Source organism: Pipistrellus kuhlii, unplaced genomic scaffold, assembly GCF_014108245.1.
Source record: "Pipistrellus kuhlii isolate mPipKuh1 unplaced genomic scaffold, mPipKuh1.p scaffold_m20_p_3, whole genome shotgun sequence".
In the NCBI taxonomy this organism is placed as follows: domain Eukaryota; kingdom Metazoa; phylum Chordata; class Mammalia; order Chiroptera; family Vespertilionidae; genus Pipistrellus; species Pipistrellus kuhlii.
This window is the reverse complement of record NW_023425529.1, coordinates 102,728,523-102,751,971: the sequence shown is the minus strand read 5'-3', so window position 1 is coordinate 102,751,971 and position 23,449 is coordinate 102,728,523. Positions and strand designations below refer to the sequence as shown.

The 23,449-nt window shown below is 39.4% G+C and overlaps 1 protein-coding gene across 3 annotated transcripts in view; it reads left to right on the top strand.

Moving 5' to 3' along the window:
• LOC118729008 (mitochondrial intermediate peptidase) overlaps positions 1–23,449 on the top strand; it is a 181,588-nt gene that overhangs the window by 88,308 nt on the left and 69,831 nt on the right. For all 3 annotated transcript variants that reach the window (XM_036456232.2, XM_036456229.2, XM_036456231.2), the window contains exons 15-16: positions 15,904–15,978; positions 19,436–19,555. In XM_036456232.2, the coding sequence (XP_036312125.1) occupies positions 15,904–15,978; positions 19,436–19,555 (195 nt within the window). The remainder of the gene's footprint in view (positions 1–15,903; positions 15,979–19,435; positions 19,556–23,449) is intronic.

Below are 23,449 nucleotides of genomic sequence, written 5' to 3'. Positions count from 1 at the left end.
GTGTTGTCCTCTTAACGGTTATAATATTTTGTCTCAAAGTCTGTTTTTTTAAATAGTTTTGCAAACTTAGCTACATTGCTAATCACCAAATATAGTCACTGTGTTTTTCATGCTGTCTACATTTTTTGTATTTGTGTCCATTAGTCATCACACTAAAATGTTGATTGCTCTAGTTATATTTCTCATAAAATATTAATTAATATCTTTCTCATAAAATAATATTAAATAATAAATAATAGAAATGAGCATTTCTCATTTATTTTATTTTAGTTTTATCTAGTAATGTGTGAAATCGGTACATAGTTATCCACACTTTATAGAAACTGAGATAAGTAATATGCCAAAGGCTACACAGTAGTAACACAAGGGTTATCTATTAGTTTCTATTAGTGATGTATTAGGAGATCTATTAATTTCACATCAGAATTTCCTTAAAGGTCTGTCAGACTTGCTAAAATCAATATTATAACATTGTGGGTGTTTTACTTTTTCAGTTTTTGGTAGTTAAAATATTTTAATATGGTAGGAAGTGACTATACTTATACAGTATGTTTCATAAAGTAATAGTCCCATTTTATTTTTTCATTTTAAAAAAAGTTCTAGTGCTTTCATTTTAGAACTCTTCTGTGCTGAGTCATTATAAGATTTAGTTGCCTTTGTATGTGAAAGTCAGCCAAGGGATAAAATTGCTTAAGATCTATTTCCAAGGAGACACTTGTATTAAGTCTTTTCCTGTCATTCTCTTCCAGGAGATATGAATAGGATTGCGGGCAAAAATTTGGTGCAATTAGAATTAGAGGTGTTTGGGCAAGGTTAAGCTGTTTTGAAACTTCTCTTATTTACAGTTTTAATGCTTCTTAAGTCTAGACACAATCTTTTAACCAGAAGGCACAGACACAGGTCTGACCTTGGCCCCATCATCACACTTAGGTAACCTCAGATCAATCATTGAACTTTTCTGAGACTTCTCTGCTATTTTATATAAAATTAAAATTTTAGAAATTAAAAATTAATACCTTCATACTTACCTCAAAAATTTTATTCAATTTGTAAACATGGTATTATTGGAAATTTTTAAAGAAAAAAATGGAAGTTGAATCTCTTTCACACATTAAAATGTCCAATGTTGAACCCTGCAAAACTCAAAATACTTCTGCTTCTTTGAGACATTGGTGAGTTTGTGATAGTATATAGGCATTTATAAAGGTTCTTCTCACATTATCTTAGTTTATTAGAAAGTAAAACTAAAAATCAAGTGAAAAATATTGTTATTTCCTATGGATTTAGATTTGAGATTTTTGTCTCTTTGGGCCTAGACAATGTTTTTATTATATTGATTACATGCCAACTATATTACTGGGTACTAGCACAACAGGTACATTGAGACAGGGTGGGTCCAGTTGTTTTCCCATTATACACATGTGCAGAGTGTAGTGCTTGGGGTTGTTTGGGATTAGGCTGCAAAATTGAAGCTGCTGACTTGCAGTTTAGATAGCTTTAAGCTTGACTTTCTGCCACTGAAGCCTTTATTTGTTTTGGAGACCATGTCTCAATCAATTTATAGCATTAGATCCAATATGTTCCCAAGATATATCAATGCTGCGAGTTCTTTGCTTCAGGGAGGGTTGAATTATTACCATAACAAGGACTTGTACCAGAAACTATCTTAACTTTTAATATTTATGCAGCTTCTACCATAGATTGTCTAAATTGCCATAAATAAAGCAAGATATTTTATCACAATGACTTGGTCCTGTAAGAATTTGGTGCCAAAAATTGCCGGGACCGGTTTGGCTCAATGGATAGAGCGTCGGCTTGGGGACTGAAGGGACCCGGGTTCGATTCCGGTCAAGGGCATGTATCTTGGTTGCGGGCACATCCCCAGTAGGGGGTGTGCAAGAGGCAGCTGATCGATGATTCTTTCTCATCGATGTTTCTAACTCTCTATCCCTCTCTCTTCCTCTCTGAATAAAATCAATAAAATATATTTAAAAAAAAAAAAAAAAAAAAAAAAAAAGAATTTGGTGCCAAAAATTTTAACAAAAGTTTAGTTAAATTAGACTGGTGAGATTGTGGAGTGATAGAAAATGTCTGACAAATTTATGAGGTTACATGCTGATAAGCTCAAGGGAAAACATTCAGAGAATTTAAGAGATGCCAAGTTTGCTAAATTATTTGCACTTTTGATGATACTTCTAAAATCTTCCAGAAATATTGTACTTTCTTAATATAATAGAAAAGCTATTATTTTAATACTAGAGGCCCAGTGCCACTTATCCTGGCCCTGCTGTGCCTGCCGCTGCCTGGTAGCACTGCTGCTAGCACTGCTGCAGAGACAGGAGAGGCTCCCAGTGCTTGCCAGCTGGGAGCCTGGCTTCTGGCTGAGCAGCAGTCCCGCTGTGGGAGTGTTGAGCATCTGCCTCCTGGTGGTCAGTGCACATCATGGCGATTGGTCATTCTACCATCAGGTTGATTTGCATATTAGCCTTTTATTATATAGGATTTTTGTTCTTGTGTATAGTCAGCAAACAGTACAGTGCAGCTTGTGTTTATCCCTAGAAAGCAGTAAACAACTTCCTTTCTTTGGTGAGGAAGTACACATAGGCTCTGGACAACTATCAGTGTTTGACTCATAGGAAACACTTGTGGAAGTAAGTTGTGACTAAGGCATGGATGTGATCTGTTGTTCAAGCCAAAACACTTTTGAGAAGGAAAAGAGTTTTTATTATTGTTATTATTATTTTTTAATCCTCACCCAAGGATAATTTTTCCATTGATTTTATTGGGCGGGATGGGAGAGTGGAACAGAGGGGGAGAGATAGAGAGAGAGAGACAGAGAGAGAGAGAAACATGGATATGAGAGAAACACATCCATTGTTGCTTCTTACATGTCCTTGACCAGGGCCAGGGATTGAGCCTGCAACAGAGGTATGTGCACTTGACCAGAATCAAACCCAAGACCATCCAGTGTGCAGGCTGACCCTCTAACCATGAACCACACCGGCCAGGACTATAGCATTATTCTTAATCCTCATTTTACAATTTTGAAAACATGATATTGCAAGACAAGGCAAATGAATAACAATAGAAAATACAAACTGCCTAACTTCAGACATACCACAGGGTCTGGCTAGGGCTCTAAAAATTTAAATGTAAACCATCAAATGTATCAGTAGATATGACATGAATGAGTAACTACATACTAGAAATAGGAACTGCTACTCAACCAATAGCAGAACCTTGGAGGTGGTGCAGTCTAGCCTATTACTATGCACTAAGACTTAACTCAGATCTTTGTAGTTTACAGAGAACTTGGCATTTATTATTAAAAGGCCATACTATCATAGTCATACAAAGCCAGATATTAATTGCTCAGAAATAGACACAAGTGTATTTGTTTTTAAATAAAAAACAAAGTAATTGTGGGAAAGTTATATTTAATTATTAAAGTAAAGTAGGTCAGATTAGGTCACTGTAGTTAATTTTTGGCATATTATGTTCCAACTAGAGGCCCAGTGCACGAAATTCATGCATGGGGTTGGTGGGGGGGGCTGTCCTCAGCCCAGTCTGCACCCTCTCCAATCTCAGACATCCCTCTCACCATCCAGGACTGCTGGCTCCCAGCTGCTCTCCTGCCTGCGTTCCTGATTGCCCCTAACCACTTCTGCATGCCAGCCTGATCACCCCCTAACCACTCCCATGCCAGCCTGATTTGATGTCTAACTGCTCCCCTGCCAGCCTGTTTGCCCTCAACTTCCCTCCTCTGCTGGCCTGGTCCCCCTTAACTACCCTCCCTTGCAGAGTTGATCACTCCCAACTGCCCTCCCTTGTAGGCCTGGTCCCTCCCAACAGCCTTCCCCTGCTGGCCATCTTGTGGTGGCCATCTTGTGTCCATATAGGGGCAGGATCTTTGACCACATGGGGGCAGCCATCTTGTGTGTTGTAGTGATGGTCAACCTGCATCAGATAGGATTAGATAGGATTGTAGAAACAAGTTCTACCATTTTCCTATTTGGTGAGGGGTGATGGGGTTAGGGGAGAGACAGGGAGGGACCCCAAAATATCTTTCTACACTGTGTAGCTAGGATGAACCTTTAAAATAGGAAATACTACCACTATCCTATATAATAAAAGGGTAATACAGTGGTGCCTCGCATAAAGAACGCCTCGCACAGCGAACGCTGCACACAACGAACTTCACAGCAACAGGACAATGCTCAAAGGGAAGCGTCATCTGATAATGAGGAGCAACAATCAAACAATCAACCAATCCCAACTGCTGACATCAAGAACATCCTGGTCAAATGGAAAGCAGTTCAGGAGTTTACCAATGCCCACTATCCGGATTCAGCTGAAGCAAACAGGATCAACGATCTTTACTCCAATACTCTTGTCCATTATTTCCGGCAGATGTTGGAGAAAAGAGAAAAACAAACGACTTTGGACAGGTTTTTCATGAAACCATCGGCCAAAAAGCAGAAAATGGATGAAGATGTGCAAGATTCTCTAGACTCTACTTAGTCTGTCTTAAAATTAAAAAAATGTGTGTTTTTTTTTAAAAAAATTATGTTTTTAGATGTATCTAAATAAAAATAATAACAAAAAATTTATCTTTTTTTATGTCATCTTAGCATATTTTATGCTACAGAACGAATTATTTTTTTTTAACATGTATTGTTATGGGAAAACGCGTTTCACATAACGAACTTTTCGCATAACAAACTTGCTCCTGGAACGAATTAAGTTCGTTGTGTGAGGCACCACTGTATGCAAATTGACCCTAATGGTGGAACCACAGGGAACGACCATTCTCTATGACATACACTGACCACTAGAGGCAGACACTCAAAGCAGGAGCTTCCCCCTGGTGGGTAGTGTGCTCCCACAGGGGGAGCACCGCTCAGCCACAAGCTGGGCTGATGGCTGCGAGCGCAGCAGAGGTGGCAAGAGCCTCTCCCACCTTCTCGGCAGTGCTAAGGATGTCCGACTGTGGCTTAAGAATGGGAGGGCCTAAGCCAGCAGGTGGACATCTCCTAAGGGGTCCTGGGGTGTGAGAGGGCAAAGGCTGGGCTGAGGGACCCCCCCGAATGCGTGATTTTCAGGGACTCTACTAATAATACAAGAGGTGCAATTTATTATTAGGTAATGGACTTTCAGATACTTATTATCCTCTAAATTCCTCCCTTGCTTTATCTGTACCTCTTTTGTAGTATTTGGGGCATTTTCCCCTGGTTTATTATTTTCAACATACTCCATTTCCTCCTTCCTGTTAGAAAGATCAAGAAGGATTCATTAGCTCTGGCCAATGTGGTTCAGTTGGATACAGCATCATCTCTTACATCAAAAGGCCAAGGATTCAGTTCCCAGTTAGGACCCATGCGAAGATGTGGGGTTCAATCCCTGGTCTGGTTGTGTACAACCCATGTTTCTCTCTCTCCCTCTCCTTTCTCTCTCTCTAAAATCAATAAAAACATATCCTCTGGTGAGGATTAAAATAAAAAGAAAGGGGGTTTATTGTTGCATAGTTGGATGCCATGCACACAATGGAATTCTTGACAAAATGAAACAAATGGGTCTCCCTGACAAACCTGACCTGCTTTTTTTGATCTGTCCTCTCACATAGGCAGCGCCTCTGTTCAGTACACAGGCATCAGCCAGCATCAATCAGGACTACTTCAGACTACACAGCCCACCCGGCAAGCTTCTGTAGAAACAAAAATACTGCAGACAGTTTTTAAAAAAAGTCAGGCAAGAGTGCAAAGGAACTGAAGTACTCATGGCAATTTAAATGAGGCACAGTTTTGTTTCCCTTTCTGGCTAGAGCTAACTTTATGGCTCAACTGTGTCTGTTGAATGAAACACGTGTGTTTTATGTGCTTAACCTCAATTCTGACCTCATTTTGTATTCCCGCCTTTATTTCCCCATCCCTAACATCCTCATCTATTAATTTTGGACCTGTTACATATGAAATACATTAAGTACAGCTTTTTATAATAATATGAATACTGATGGAAATTTTTATTACCACTTCTAAACCCTTTTTGTGAGAAACTTGTAGTAATAAAACTAAATATTCAAAGGGTTACATTTTTCATTAATTGGTAGTATGCAATATTGATTTTTGAGGGATACATAATGTAGTCACACAACTACAACATACATCACAAACTTCACCAGGTGAACCAGGTGTCAGAATTGTAATTCTTTTGAGGGAAGGAGATGGTGTTTTGTCTTTCTTCTTTCCATAATACCTAGAATGGTACCTTATACTTAAAAATTTATTGAATAAAATTGATAAATAATTGGTTGTTGCTTTTATCACATATCGAGATAATGTATTTGTATATTTATTTAATTTCCTTTGAAAGTATATGAATGAATGATGTGCATATCACACCCTCATTCACGATTTGTTGATTATTTGCTATTATCCTATATAATAAAAAGGTAATATGCAAATTGACCATCACTCCAACACACAAGATGGCTGCCCCATCTGGACACAAGATGGCCACCACAAAATGGCCAGCAGGGGAGAGCATTTGGGGGCAACAGGGCCTGCAGGGGAGGGCAATTGTAGACAACCAGGCCAGCAGGGAAGCGCAGTTAGGGGTAACCAGGCCGGCAGAGGAGGGCAGTTGGGGGCAACTAGGCCAGCAGGGGAGGGCAGTTGGGGGTGACCAGGCCTGCAAGTGAGGGCAGTTGTGGGGGACCAGGTCTGCAGGGGAGGGCACTTGGGGGGGATAAGGCCTGCAGGGAAGGACAGATAGGGGCAAACAGGCTGGCATGGGAGGGCAGTTAGGGTTGACCTGGCCTGTAGGGGAGGGAAGTTAGGGGCAATGGAGCCAGCAGGAGAGCAGTTAAGTATCGATCAGGCTGGCAAGGGAGTGGTTAGGGGGTGATTAGGCTGGTAGGCAGAAGCAGTTAGGGGCAATCAGGCAGGCAGGCAGGCAGGCAGGAGAGCCGTTGGGAGCCAGCAGTCCTGGATTGTGAGAGGGATGTCTTACTGCCCGTTTAGGCCCAATCCCGGTGGGCAGTCAGGCATCCCTCAACGGTCCCAGATTGGAGATGGTGCAGGCTGGACTGAGGGACTCTCCCTCCCCCCATGCACAAATTGCATGCACTGGGCCTATAAATATAAGATGTAGAGAAACTCACAAATGAACTTGAAATGAGTAAAGATAGCCTATGTAAACAGCATTATAATTAGTACAGTTTGATCCTTTTGATCAGCCTAAAGGAGATATTGCTATAATTCTCTATCATTTTATTCCTTAAGCCTACAGGAACTGAGCTTGTGAAAAATGGCTTTTTCTTTCCCAATGGGTAACTTTAAGATAGTAAAAAAAAAAAATTCTCATAGAATATAAGTTTCGTGAGAACTGGAAATTTTTATCTGTTTTGTTCACTTATTGTGCCTGTCACATAATTGGTGTTCTAAAACCCACAAACTGATACTCTTAGATGTCTGCTTGACAGTATTGAAATAAACTGTCTTTATTATACATGCAGATGCCCTTTAGGTTTCTCCTTAATAATCTTATGATTCCTTACTTAATGGAGTAGTTCACCCTTTACAAAACTTTTCTGCCTTTCTCTCTCTCCCCCAAGCCCCCTTTGGAAGCTAAAAGACAATGGCATTACTGATGAAAATCTGAAATTTTGGGATGTGGAAAGCTGGAAAGAGTGCTGCACCCAAGCTAACTACAGAAGAAAGATAAAATCCTAAATTTACTTGAGCTCATAAAAGAATTGAGGTCACAAGGCTGACTGCTGTACAAAGGTGTAAGAAGGAATCAGATAACATTTTAATAAGTTGTTGGAGGCCAAGTAGGTTGGCTTATCTGGAATATCTGAGGGCCCTGATATAAGGGGTGTTTGCATTCACCCATAAGCTCTGTTCCATGTGTCTTCACTGGGTGCTCAGAAGAAATAGTAGAACAGGTTGGAAGTCCACAAAGAATCTTTCTCAGTGCTACAGGCCTACAGGCTGCTGCTATAGGAACAGCACAAAACTCTGTCTTCCTGCTCAAAAATAAAGGAATCAACCAGACTCAGACTTTAAAATGACTAATAGATAGAGTAATTTTAAAGTAATTTTCAGGCAGGGATTTAAATAACTGGTAAAAGATATGGGAAAAATGAACAACATCTATGAAATGTTGGGGAGGAGAGATGGAAACTGTGAGAAACACTGCAAGAAATAAAGCTACAACCTATATATATATAAAAGGCTAAGTGACCAATTGGCTGGCCAGTGCATGACACACACTGGCAATCCTATCTAATAATAAAGTAATATGCAAATTAACCATCAATCCTCAACAAAAATGGCAGTGCCCATAGACTCAAGATGGCGGTGCCCAGTTCTCTCAGGCTTGCCAGAGACTCCCAGTCCCAGGGAGGGCTGCTGATGAGAGCCAGCGGTGCTGCCCAGGCTGTAGGCCTGGGAGGTGGTCACACACCTGGCGCAATCTGCTACTAGCCTCAGCCAGTGCATGCCTGGTGCCATCTGCTCCCAGCCATGGCCCTGGCCATCTGCCTGGGAGTCTCCCGCACCACCCCAATTCCCCTCCTGCAATCCACTTTCAGCCCCAGCTCAGACCATGGGCTGTGAGGTGGCTGGCACCCCTCCAAGAGATGCGCTTCCAGCTCAGGTGGGCCTGCGAGGTGGCCACACCCTCCGGTGCAATCCACTCCCAGCCATGGCCAGGACTGTAGGCCTGTCTTCTGGTGCGCCCTTCTCTCAGCACGTTTTGCTTCCAGCCAAGGCCAGGGCTGTGGGCCTGGGAGGCAGCCACACCTCTCCGGTGTGATCTGCTCCCAGTCATCCGCTCCCAGCTGTGGCCTGGGCTATAGGCCTGTCAGCTGGGAGACTCCTGCACCCCTCAGACACCCCAACCTCCTTCCCGCTATCCACTTCCAGCCTCGGCCAGGGCTGTGAGCACGCCTCTTCCGTGCAATCCACTCCCAGCCATGGCCTGGGTATTGGCCTGTTGACTCAGGGGCATCTGAACCCCATTAGGCCGCCAGCTTCTTCCCAATCTGCAAAACTCCAGCTTGATTCCCTTGTAAAGGGAAGAGAAAGGACAGAACATTCTCAGGAAACGGTGACAACTGGTTGCATGTGTGGATTGTGCTGGAGCTGTGTGCAAGGCACTGTGGGAATACTGAGGAAGGAGCAAGCAGATCTGGTGCAAGAATGGGGAGAGGGCTACAGAGACCTGGCCAACCCTCAAAGGGCCCAGTAGAACTTTCATAGGTAGAAAAGATTGAGATTATTAAGAGGAGAAAGGCATCTTGGAAGGGGTATTTCTAGCAGAAAGGAAAAAAATGGGCCGAAAGTTTGTGGGAAAATGGGTAAGTACAGTGTTAGTAGACCTCTATGTGAAAAAACCTTCCATCTTTTTTTTTTTTTTTTTAATATATTTTATTGATTTTTTTTACAGAGAGGAAGGGAGAGAGAGAGAGAGAGCTAGAAACGTCGATGAGAGAGAAACATCGACCAGCTGCCTCTTGCACACCCCCCACCAGGGATGTGCCCACAACCAACATACATGCCCCTGACCAGAATCGAACCTGGGACCTTTCAGTCCGCAGACTGACGCTCTACCACTGGGCCTAACCGGTTTCGTCAAGCCTTCCATCTTGACACCTACATTACTTAACAGACTTGGCTCCAATTGACTTTGCACTTTCAAAATAATTTTTGGAGGGAAAGATGGACAGTTGATTACATGTCTATTGTTTATAAAAGAAAAGGAAACTTTTTAGAAAATATGAAAAAGTGTGAAATCACCTATATACCTTCTACTTTTACAAATATAAGCCCAACAACCACATTTCCAAGGTCTCATGAAATTCTTGTTTAAGGAGTTTATTTTATGACACGTTTAATTTGGGTTTACATTTTTACTGGTTTGTCAAGACCATAGCAGGTACACTGTCCAATATGTTAAAGAAAAAACCCTATCCAATAAAAAGGGAATATGCAAGGGAGGGCATTTGGGGGTGACCGGGCTGTCAGAGGAGGGCAGTTGGAGATGATCTGGCCGGCAGGGGAACAGTTAGGCGTCAGTCAGGCTGGCAGGGGAGTGGTTAGGGCCAATCAGGCAGTCAGGCAAGCAGTTGGGAGCCAGCAGTCCCAAATTATGAAAGAGATGTCCAATTGCCTGTTTAGGCCCGATCCCACAGGGGTCCCAGATTGGAGAGGGTGCAGGTTGGGCTGAAGGACCGCCCTCCCTCCCCCCTAACCCCCAGTGCAGAAATTTTGTCCATCGGCCCTCTAGTATGTAGATAAAATAATAAAATGTAAATTAAGTTTGTCAAAGTCAGTGATTATGGTATTACATTAGACAAATGTAATAGTAAATAACGATAATTTATAGTATCTACTCTGTATTAAACCTGACATACGATGTTTTTAAAATACATTATCTTGTCCAATTCTCATCTAATTAAGTGAAAAGATGATTATTGACATTTTGCAAATGAGGGAGATGTGTCTAAGAGAAGTTCAGTAAATTGCCACATTTTGCCACTTTGCTGATAAGTGGCATAGTTAGAATTCAAACTTTTGTCTGACAGCAAAACCTCTTAAATCTACACTCCAGTGAAACATAATAATGGAAGTTTCAGAATCAGGCAAGTGTTGGTTTAAGACAGATCATGCTCTCAGTTCTCCTTTAATGAGTTTAAGAATGGTCCCTGGAAGGAAGAGTATTTCTGTATTTGTGGGATGATGAGAAGCAACTGATTCAGTGGGCAAAAGTTAAGGATGCTGGAAATAGCTGAAGGGCCCAAAGAGCTCTCCATTAGTACCATTTCTTGTGCAATTGATTCTTACCATAATTAGTGAAGTGACATTCATTCTTGATTTATAGCATTTTAAATATGTTAGCCAGATTCCTTTTAATCTTTAAAAATATTATGGGGGACAAAAGTATAGTTGTGAATATGTGAAACAGTTTACTTTTGTATCTTTGTTAATTATTATATTATTTTCCATAAAAACAACTGTCACTTATTTCCTGTATAACAGTGTCTGGACCCTAAGGAGAACTGAGAATTCTATGTCATGTTGGAATATACTAGTGATCAGTGGAAGGGACTATTTTCTGCTATGGGAGTTACAAATATTGAAGTAGAAACTGGTAAAGCATGCAGTTGAATATATAGTAAAAGAGTTTTATTTCTAATGCCTTGGTCTTTGGTAAAGTTTCATTTTAATATAATTAAAAGTAATTACAAGGGTTCAGGTTTTTTAAATGCATCTTTATTTATAGTTGCTCATACCTGTCAGCTTGAAATGTATTTATTTCCTGTTTCTTCAATATATCAGATGTAAGAAAGAATCTTGACTTTAGGAGACAATAATATGAAATGTTTGTGCTATCCTGTAGATATAACTATTTTTGGGAAGATAGCAAAAACTGAATTATTTTAATATTGGTTATCATGACTCTGGTTGGTAAAGTAACATTTACAGAAGAAAATCTTGACTAGGAAACGTTTTTCTAATTTTTGGGTTAAGGTTTAATTTCTAAATATTGTTTATTTTTTAATTGTTCATACACTGATTGGCCAGATTATTATAATCTCTGAATGCATAATAATCTGGCCACTCAGTGTATATCCTATGTAATAAAAGGCTAATATGCAAATTGTCCCCTCAACCAGGAGTTCGACTAGCAGGCAGGCCGGTTAACTGCCCATGTCCCCTCCCCCTGGCCAGGCTGGCCAGACCCCACCTATGCACGAATTCATGCACCGGGTCTCTAAACTATATATACATATATTGAGTGGCCAGATTATTATGCGTTCAGAGATCATAATAATCTGGCCACTCAGTGTATAATATAAGAGGAAAATCAGTTTGTATAGTTATTTAAGTTTTTCTTTCATTTTTGTTGTTGTTCTTTTAATTTAAAAAAGGAAGTACTTCCTAACTCAGTTCTAATAGTTGAAATGCATTTATTAAGTCCAGTTAACTAAACCAAACTTGATTTAAAAAGAAAAGAATATCTATTTTCCCATTTATAGAAAACATAAACTAAATGTATTATTTAATTTGTGATCTGATAGGTTAATGATTCTTTCTTTTAAACTATTTGACAAGGGCCCTGGCCGGGTCTCATATGTTTGTAGCATCATCCCATACACCAAAAGGTTGTTGATTCAATTCCTGGTCAGAGCACATACTGAGGTTTTGGATTCAATCCCTGGTCTCATAAAGGAGGCAACCTTTTGATGTTTTTTTCTCTCTTGAAATCAATAAAAACATATTCTCAGGTGAGGGATAATAAATAAACAAACAAACAAACAAAAAAACTATTCTACTAGGATTGTACTTGCCCTCTACTTATGTTTCCTTGTGGTGTTGGTATATATACTTTGTTCAGTATACTATAAAAGGCTTTGAATATATAATTTGGGGAGGTTTTTTAGTACTTTTTATTTGAAATAAATATAGGTTCTCAGGAAGTTACAGAAACATAATTCAGAGGTCCCAGGTAACCTTAGCCAGTAATGATACTCATTTCCCCCAGCATTCACATCCTATATAATAAAAGGCTAATATGCAAATAGACCAAATGGCAGAACAACCAAATAACTGGTCGCTATCACGTATGCCGTCCACCAGGGGGTTTGCACAGAACATGGCGGGTGTCGGCATGGCAGGATGGAGCAGGTGAGCAGGGCACTGTTATCAGGGTGAGCCTCTGATGGTTACTGAAAATTATTTGCTCCTGCGCTCCGTGGTCCCAATTGGTGCTCGCACCTGCTGCTGGCACCAGCCCTGCTCACACCCGCAGCCAGCACTGGAGCCACCACTCACACTTACTGCCAGTGCCCCGTGCCAGTCCCAATCACTCAGCACCATCAGCAGGTGCAAGCAGCGGCTGTAGCCCTGATTGCTCCTGAGGGCTTTTCTATCTCCCCCCGCTCCTGAGGGGCGATCAGGGTGCCAGTCCAGCTCGCACCTGCTGCTGGTGCTGTCAGCACGTGGGAGCGGGGGTGATGGGAACAGGGCTGCCAAGCAGACAGTGGATTGGGGCCGCAGCAGGAAAGGCCAGGTGGGAGCATGGAGAATGGGCCGAGACCCGCCCATGTTCCTACTGTAGCCTCGCGGCCTACTGTTCCTTTCAAAATGCATTATGAATTTGTGCACTGGGCCCCAGGTTTTAAATAACTGCAGTACCACATTTCTTTTCCAATAAATAATTTTTTATGAACTGTTTTCATTTTTCATTGTTCTCATAAGCTCTTTTTCTTTACATCTTTTGTTTTATTATAAACCTGACAAGGAAAGAATTAAGCCCTATTAAATTTGTCCTTTTAATGCTGGTCTTTCCTATATGAGTTTGAGTCTCTGAGATATTGTCCTCTAAATACACAAGCTACTTCCTAATGGAAAAGGGTATGTTGAGCTTGGCTCTTAGATCCAATACTTAGTATTTCCACATCATTATCTTCAGAGTAGAAATAATGAACCTTTCAAATATGCCCTACCACCACTGTTGGGCCCTTTGGCTGCTTATTTCTCTTCCCCACTTCTGCAGGGCACCTTGCCATTGGCTTTCAGATTGTCTCCTCCCTCTTCTGAGGAATTTCCTCCTCATCTATCTTCCACTCCCTCACCTTTGTCATCTGTGCTGCAGGGAGGCAGCTCAGTTCTGCCTGACCCCAGGCCAGATGAGAATCATCAGCTCTCCCATGGGATGGTGATCCTCCACTTCTCAATAGGTCACTCTCTATGGGCCCTCTCTGCAACTTTCTCTCACCTCCACGAATTCAACTCACCCTCTGAATTCAACTCCCTCATGACAAAGTCCTCTTGACCTCCCTGAGAACTCATATCCAGCGGGAATGCCCAGCCCTGAACCTCCTTTCCCCTGCATCTGCTCAATTTCTCTTCCTGCCTTCTCAGGAATCGTATGCTCTTCTTGTTTCTTGTCTACATCTCTAGTTTTTGTCTCCTCTATGGATGCTTACCATCAGCATTTCTTAAGCCTGCTTAAGTATTTCCCAACCTTAAAAACATCTTCTTTCCCCTTCTTCCCACCACAGCTATTGCCCTCACTCTCTGCACTGTCCCTCACGCTTCTGGAAACTGTAGCCTCCAACTGGTTTGTCCTAATCCACTCCTTCATTCTTCTTATTTAATGTCTACACTGAAGCTAAAGGAATCTTTTTAAAACACAAATCTGACCATGTGACCTCTTTGCTTAAAACTCCCCAGTGGCTTACCACAGAGATAGAGTCTGAGGATAAAACCAGTGTCCCTGCTTGTTTGGACCTCCAGGCTTCAGGCCCTGGCTCTTGCCTACTTCTTCCAGCCTGACTGGAATTCTGCTTTCCTGCCCATGGCATTTTTACCTCCTGTCATTGGCCCTCTTGTTTGCATATGCTGTTTCTTCTATGAGGATTACTTCCTTCTCCCTGCTGCCCATCCTTTCCTTATCAAGTAAATACCTGTTCACTTTACAAATCTCACTTCTGCATTATTTCCTCTTGTTAAGCTTTTCTAAATTATGGCATTCATACTGATCTATGCTACTTTCTCTTCTTGGCACCCATTACACTTGTAACTTTTTAAAACTGTACTCACGTAGCTAATGTAAGCCTGTAAAGCTGGGGGGAGGGGCAGGCACTCAGTCTCCTGTTCCCTGTGCATAATACACTGTGTGGCACCATAGTTTTCATTGTTGGAGAAATGAGACAAAATGCTGTCTTCCGCATATATGTTTTTATGAAAGTGAAGCTATTAAAGGTATGTGAATCTACTACTTTATAAAATACTACTTATGAAAAGTTAAAGTATAACATGAATCCTATCAACTTAAGATATAATATAAAGGAAGGTTTAAAGAAACCTGAACAGTTTAATATAAGCTGTTGGTATACTGTATATGATTTAACAAAATCTTTCTTTACTTTTTAAAATCCTGTTTGAGGAAATTTTGTTTTATACATGGTGCGTGTCCCAGTGTCAAAAACCTCCAGTCCTCTTACCTGTATCAGAACTTACAGTATGCAACTTCCTTCAGTCCATATCGTAACTCTTTAAATTGCCTTTTCTGCCTACTTTGCTTTTATTACAAATAAGAAGAGACCTGAGTCTTCTTCATTTACTACTTAATTTTTCATTTAATAAGACTTTTTTAATGATCATTCTGGTGTTCATTCTTTCCTTCTGCAAATATTTATTGTCTGCTGTGTGCCAGCCACTGTTCTGGGGCAGAGAGAGAGAGAGGGAAAGCTTAGTTCCCCTTACAGCTCAATTATCACTCATTGGTGCCTTATATCATTTGAGTGCTGAGTAACCTGCGATAGGTCTTTTATATAATGGATTTCTCTTTAAAGAGACTTTTAGCTTAAATTAGATTATAAGTAGAATTCCATAAAGTAGTAGCTTTCTTCAATAAATATCAATATTAATGATTTTTAAATTATATTTAAGATGGTCTAAAGTACTCCTTTAACTCCATTACTAGTTTATTTCTCAGAGATGTGATATTATGGGATCGGGTCTGATTAGTCTTGGAGAGGAAGCATGCATCATACAGGGACATTACACTGATTACTTGAACTCTGCAGTTCTTTCAGGTGGGAAAATAAAAGAATATGCAATTCAGTATCACGTGTTTTTGTTAGCATATCAGTTCAGCTCCATTAGAGTTTATTGGCACTAGAAATTAGAATTTATTTGTTGACATTTTAATCTTTGATTTCTATAACCATTTATTCTATTCACTTATAAGTCACCTGAATAGGCTTACATTCATTGTTATAAAGGAGCAGAAAAAGTATTAACTTTTAAACTTTACCATCTCATAAGTAACAAAGTGCAATTCCTTATTAAGCAATTTACTCACATTCATATTCTTTTGTTTTTCAAGTCAATGCCCAAAAATATGGTGTCTCGTCTTTGTGAATCTAAAAAGGTTTGCGCTGCAGTTGATATGCAACTTCAGGTATGTATGTACTTTAGTTCATGTCTTAACTCTTCAAATTGTTCTCAAGTTTTCCAGAGTAATTATTCAAAATAAATATATAACTTTTAAATTCTTTCCAATGCTACACATTTATTATAATAATTATGCTTCTAAAACCTCTTTCATCTGAGTTCAAAGAACTTAACCAAATTGACTAATTCAATCCTCACTGTCCTAATGAAGTAGATGTTAAATGTGGTTATTTTCTAAATTCAGTCTGGTAAATCAAAAGTTGGAAAAGTTACATGATTTCTTCTAAATTATACATTTTAGCAACAAATTTATATATTCTTATTCACTTTGCTTTAAAATGTGTTTTTAGATGTGAAGTCTAATGAAGAGTAATGACTTTATGTCAATAACATTCAAAGCCTATTACCCAGGTTTCCAGATAAAGACTAGGAAGACTTTATGAATCATCTTTTTATGAAAAAGATTAGAGGCCCGAATTTTGTGCACCAGGGGAATGGGGTGCAGAGTCCCTCAGCCTGTTCTGTACCCTTGCCAGACGCCACTTGCACCAGTGACCATACTTTTCATACAGGTGAAAGGCATCTTGCTGTTGTATGAGCAGCTACATTTTTTTGCCCTGATTATAAAAAGTAGTGCATAGCATGATCCTTCTGAGGCAGTAGTACCATTTTCCCCGTCTTTTGGATGGAAAAATTGAAACAGAGAGGTTAAGTAATTGGCTTTGTTAGCATCAGGGCTGACCACAAAATGTGCAAGCCAGAGACCATGCATGTCATTGCTACGTCATCCTGTTTTTTCAGTGTTAGAGTAGCCTTGCCTCTAAATTTTTAAGTCTAAGAGACTGTTCCCAATATACAGGGTAGGCTTCCTAGGCCTGGCTGGCGATCAGGGCCGATCTGTCGGGCGACCAGCGGGCATGGCAATTGGGAGGGCCCCCACTGGCACTTGCCTTGGCTGGTAGCCTAGCGCCACCCGCTTGTGGCTCAAACTCCCCCCCACACCCCCCCCCCATCACCTCCCTCTTGTGGGGCAGATGCTCAACGCAGGAGCTGCCCACAACTGGTCATTCCACCATTCAGTCAGTTTGCATGTTAGGGTTATTATGTAGGATGCCAGGTCTACATGATACTAGATGTTTTAGGTTATTTGTAATTTCTGAGATTGCTTATGGAATTCTTACTCTTTTTCAGATCTTTGAAGTTATATAAACATTACCTAAACACCCATCTTTTATCTCAAGCATCTCAAAATATTTACTTTATAATGATCTAGTTATCTATTTAAAAGTGTAGCCACTCCTTAGTTGCTTTATACTTTTGTAAAATTCAGTCCCTAAAAAGTAATTAATGAGCTTTGGTTTTTTTTGTACCTTAAAATATATATTTCTGTAAAAAAAAAAAACCTACTATAGACAAAACAGTAAATTTACATTTAATTTACATTATTTAGTATATATTTATATCAATATAATTAGAAATGAATTTCTGAATTATTTTTTAAAATTAGCATTACTTAGAAAAAGTCTTTTGATTTGCTGATAATTATAATACAAGTCCTAGTTTAAAAATTTTTATCATGGCTCTTATTTTGAACAGTTGTTCAATGATATTCTTTTAAAATGGAAAACCAGCCTTTCACTTCTCCCACCCTCTAGAAAGAATAACTTCTTGAGATAGAGAGAATAGGAAAGATGGAAAAGGAAAGGGAGGAGGGGGGAGAGATAGAAAGAGAGAACCTCTTACTAGAAAAACCATAGGAACCAGCTTTCATATACAATAGTCTCTTTGTACAGTGGAGAAAAACAAGGGTGGAAAGGAAATGGATTATTTCAGATTTCTAGAGGGGTATTAAAATTATATTTATTTATTTATTTATTTATTTATTTATTTATTTATTTGCAGTGCATTGTTTTACAAATAGATTCTTAATTTTCTGTAGCTCTAAAGATCTTGATCCCAGGCATGCATTACTCCCTTGGTGAGCAAATAGGCTCACCACTTTAGAATTGTTTGGTTTATCTGCAAATGTGCTTAAAATACATGCATTTGATTTATTTTGCTCTGTTTTTATAATTAAAAAAATCTTCCATGCTTATGCCTTTCACTTGTGAAAGATAAAATTGAAAGAATAAAACTCTTGAATTCTTATTTGTTTATAGATTGTAACAAGAAAAACACACATACCAAAAAAACCAATATCTTAGTTGAGATTAGAATTTAAATGTTTTAATTCCTAATATTTTATCCAGTTAAAATATAGACAAGACTTGTATGGGAAATTTGGCTCCTGTTTATCTTTATGCATTGTTATTTATTATAGAATATAGAATTGAAAGAGCTATATGTAGCTATATGTTTAGATTACCATTTATATTTAGAAAATGCCTATATTTTTCTAGGGAATGTTTAAACTTGACTTTATAATTTAGAACCACAATTGTATATCTAGATGAAGCCAGAAGCTACAAGTCTTTTAAAATTTTCTTCTATCCAAACTAATCCTCACTTCTTTCAAGTCAACAGCTGCACATTCTCTGAAAATTCCATTTTTGAATCTGGAAGATACATATCAGAAACATAATTGCATATCAGAATTTTTTTCTTTAAAATAAAACATTTTCTACTTTCTTATTTCAGGTGAACTCCAAACAATGATAACAGTCAAGTCAAAAAACATTTTATCATTACTATAGATTTTATGCAAAATTTAGTTTTCAGAACTAAGCAGCAGATTTCACATTCAAACTTTTTCTAATGCTTTATTCACCTATTATGTTTCAATAGCCTATATCTTCTACTTTGAGGTGAGTGATCCTTTTCCTCTGGTCACCTCCTTAAACCAGAATTGTCCCTGCACAGCAGCTGCTGCTTTTGTACTTCCTGGTGCCAGATGTGACTTGGCTCTAGCTCCAGAATCTCCAACAGCTGTATCAGAATTCTTTGTAACATCTGTCTTCACCAGACACTAGATTGTTATTCCTTTCTCCACCTCACCCCACATTTTTATCTTCTTTTACCTCTCCTTACAAAAATAGGATTCTGACCATTTCATTTTTTCTCACTTAAGATATATGGGATTCCAGGGATAAAAGCAAACAGTATTTGTTCTGGAGTCACTGTCATAACTTTATTTTTCATATTTCTAACCATATTTATTGCTGATACAGAGAAAGGCAAAATTTCAGTTGTGTGTTCACAAATTTAAGTTGCTACATTATATTTAAAGAGTATCTTGTAGATAAGATTCAAAATTTTTTAATATCTTTAATCATGAAGGTTGAGAGCTTTCCTTTTTATCATTGACATAGTGTTAAATATTGAACAAAATATATCTCAAGCCTTATACATCTATATTTGTGAATGTTTTAGACTGTGATTTAAAAGTATTATTCTGGAATGCATATAACACATCTTAGGTATAAGAATGGGCTACCCAAACTAAATAGATGTTTTCATCTGTCTAGGTCTTTTATGCCATTTTGGATCAAATTTACCATGGGAAGCATCCCCTGAGGCGATCAACCACAGACATTCTCAAGGAAACACAGGAGAAATTTTATGGCTTACCATATGTTCCAAACACTGTGAGTCTGGCATTTTGATCCTGTCATGTGCCATTGAGTGGTTCTGTTAGTGTATCAGTGGTTAGTAGGTTGTGATCAACTTCTCTCTCCCATAACTTGGAATCCTTACATTTATATCAACATTTCACATGGGGCAAATCATAGAAATTGACTGGCTTATTTAATGTCTCTAGCCATACATATAAATATATTTTTTTTGTTTGTTAATCCTCGCCCAAGGCAATTTTTCTGTTGATTTTTACAGAGAGTAGAAGGGAGTGGGAGAGACAGAGAGAAACATTGATGTGAGAGAGACACATTGACTGCCTCCCACACTTGCCCCAGACAGGGCTAGAGATCAAGCCTGCAACCCAGGTATATGCCCTTGACCACAATCAAAACTGGGACGCTTCAGTAAGCAGGCCGATGTTCTATCCAGTGAGCCAAATCAGCAAAGACTCTAGTCATACATTTACACGTGTTTATTTTCTTCCTGGTAGCAGTGTTTTCCTAAACTCCTAGGAAAAAGGAATAAAAAAAGGTCTTTGGCATCAGTCTATAGTCTAATTATTTTTCTGTAAGGAGAAAAATGGTTAGCTATATAAGATGATATGATTATTAATTTTAATTCTATCTAATAAAAGAGTTATATGCAAATTGACCATATCTTTGCTACACCCACAAGCCATGCCCATCAGCCAATCAGGAGTGAGTATGCAAATAACCCAATCAAGATTGCTGTGGCCACAGAGAGAGCAGGAGGCTTGAGTTGCCCCTGCAGTGGAGGAAACCAAGCTTTCCCCCAGCTCTGGCCTGTAGTGGCCTCTGCTCAAGGCTACAAAGTTTCAATTATAGAAGATAAATAAATCCCAACAAAAATGGCAGCAGCCACCGAGCTAGAGAGAGCAGGAGGCTTGAGTTGCCCCGGGAAATGGAGGAAGCCAAGGTTTCCACCTTCCCTGGCCTGCCTTGGCCTCTGCTCAAGGCTACAAAGTTTCAATTATAGAAGATAAATAAATCCCAGATACCAGGGCCTCCACTTGGGTCACCATGGGGGTGTGGCCAGCCTGCAAACTACCACAGACCCCTCACCTAGGCCACCCCACACTCCAAGGGGACTCCCGCCCTGATCCGGGACAAATTAGCCGGTCCCCACCCTTGCATCAGGCCTCTATCCTATCTAATATTATCTAATAAAAGAATAATATCTAAATTGACCATTATTCCAGCACACAAGATGCCTGCCCCCATGTGGTCAAAGATGACTGCCCCCATGTGTACACAAGATGGCCGCCATAAGATGGCCAGCAGGGGAGGGTACTTGGGAGGGACCAAGCCTTAAAGGGAGGGCAGTTGGAGGTGATCAAGCCTGCAGGGGAGGACAGTTAGGGACTACCAGGCCGGCAGAAGAAGGAAGTTGGGAGCGACCAGGCCTTCAGGAAAGGGCAGTTGGGGGGATCCAGGCCTACAGGAGAGAGCAGTTAGGAGGGGACCAGGCTTACAGGGGAGGGCAGTTAGGGGCAAACAGGCTGGCAGGGGAGTGGTTAGAAGGTGATCAGGCTGGCAGGCAGAAGCATTTAGGTGCAATCAGGAAAGCAGGCAGGCGAGCAGTTAGGAGCCAGCAGTCCTGGATTGTGAGAGGGATGTCCGACTGCCCTCAAGGGGTCCCAGATTGGAGAGGGTGTAGGCTGTGCTGAGGGACACCCACCTACACCCCCGTGCATGAATTTCTTGCACCGGGCCTTTAGTCAAATACATGTCTTAACTAAGATCATTTAGTTAGTGATTATGTAGGGATTAAAAGTCAAGATCTGAAGTCATGCGTTTTTTTAGTCCTACAAGTTATGCTGGAAAGAATATTGGCTGGTACATTTGGCAGTGTCACTGACTTCTTTGCAGGTGATAAAAACCCAACTCATAAAGGAAATTTATTGAATCTCATAACTGAAAGGTACAGATACATATCTGATTTCTGTTAAGTTGGATCTAGTCTATTTTCTCAGAAAATATTGTTAGAAATGTTTATCTTTCCATTTCTCAGCTTTTTGTTTCTGTATTTGTTTCATTCTCAGGCAGACTGTGCTTGCTTGAGGTGTGCTACCTGTAATTCCAGGATTACCTTCTAACTTAATAGAAATGGAAATCAGCCAAAACTGGTTTGGCTCAGTGCTAGAGCATCGGCCTACGGACTGAAGGGTCCCAGGTTCGATTCCGGTCAAGAGCATGTACATTGGTTGCGGGCACATCCCTCGTAGGGGGTGTGCAGGAGGCAGCTGGTCGATGTTTCTCTCTCATTGATCTCTATCCCTCTCACTTCCTCTCTGTAAAAAATTTATAAAATCATTTTTTTTCTTTTCATAAATGAAAAATTCTCAACCAAATATGAGCAAATCAGATTTAACAATACAGGCAGTCCTTGGGTTACATCGGACTCAACGTACATCATTTCATGGTTATGTCGCCATCTCCCACGTATTTATTAAAAAAAAAAAAAAAAAAAAAAGTTCCATCATTTCAACATATGTACATGTGTGCTTTATGTTTTTTATTATTTACTTACCACAAGTAAAGGTTAAGAATTGTTATCTTCCTTTTTTTTTTTTTTACTGTTTCACTTCATTACTGCTTATGTAGATGCTTATGTAGATGGGTTCCGACTTATGGTGAAAATCGCATTACGTCACACCATAGGAACCGTTCTCCGTTGTAACCTGAGGACCTACTGTACATTAAGTGGATTATATACATGTAGTGGAACTCCTCCCAGGGATGCAAGGATGGTCAAACATTTATAAATCAATCAATGTGATACACCAATTAACAAAATAAAGGGAGAAACATATGATCATCTCAATAGATTCAGAAAAAAAGCATTTAACAAAATCCAACATTCTTTTATAAAAAAAAAAAACTCAACAAAGTGTATATAGAAGTAATATATCTCAACAAGTTAAGGTTATATATGAGAAACCCACAACTAATATCATACTCAAATGGTGAACAGTTGAAAACTTTGCTTTCTCTAAGATCAAGAACAAGACAATGTTGCCCACTCTCACTACTTCTATTGGACATAGTATTAGAAATCCTAGCCATAGCAGTAAGAGAAGGAAAAGAATTAAAAGGCATCCAGATTGGAAAGGAAGAAATACAATTCCCATTATTTGCAGATGACATGATACTATATATAGAAAACCCTAAGAATCCCACCAAAAATCTATTAGAACTAATAAATTAATTCAGTAAAGTTGTAGGTTACAGCAACTTATTGTGTTTCTATATTCCAATAATAAACAATCAGAAGGAGAAATTAAGAAAATAATTCTATTTACAGTTTCCCCAGAAAGCATACAATATCTAGGAATAAGCTTAACCAAAGAGGTGAGAAAGACTTGTAATGCGAAAATTGTAAAACACTTAAAAATAAATTGAAGAAGATACAAATAAATGGAAGGATATACTTGCTCTTTGATTAGAAGGATTAAAATTATTAAAATGTTCTTACTACCTAAAGCAGTCTACAGATTTAGTGTAATCCTTATCGAAATAACAAAGACATTCATTCTATAATAATATATATATGAAACCACAAAAAAAATTTAAAAAATCAATAGCCAGCAAAATCTTGAATAAGAACAAAGTGGAAGCTATTAGTCATGCTCCCTGTTAATGATGCTGTTGTATTTCAGTGTTTTAAAGTAATTTTTTAGACTAGTGAATATTGGTGTTATAGCTGTCTCTCATACGTCTGTTCTCTAAGTAAGTATTGATGCCTATAAGACTTTTGTTTGTCCTTGACCCACTTCAAACAAAACAGGAATGTGCATATTAAGAAAGTCCTGGGCACATGGAAGCCTACTTAATTCTTTATTTTACATCAGGGATGGGGAATGTCTGGCCCTTGGGCCCTCTAAG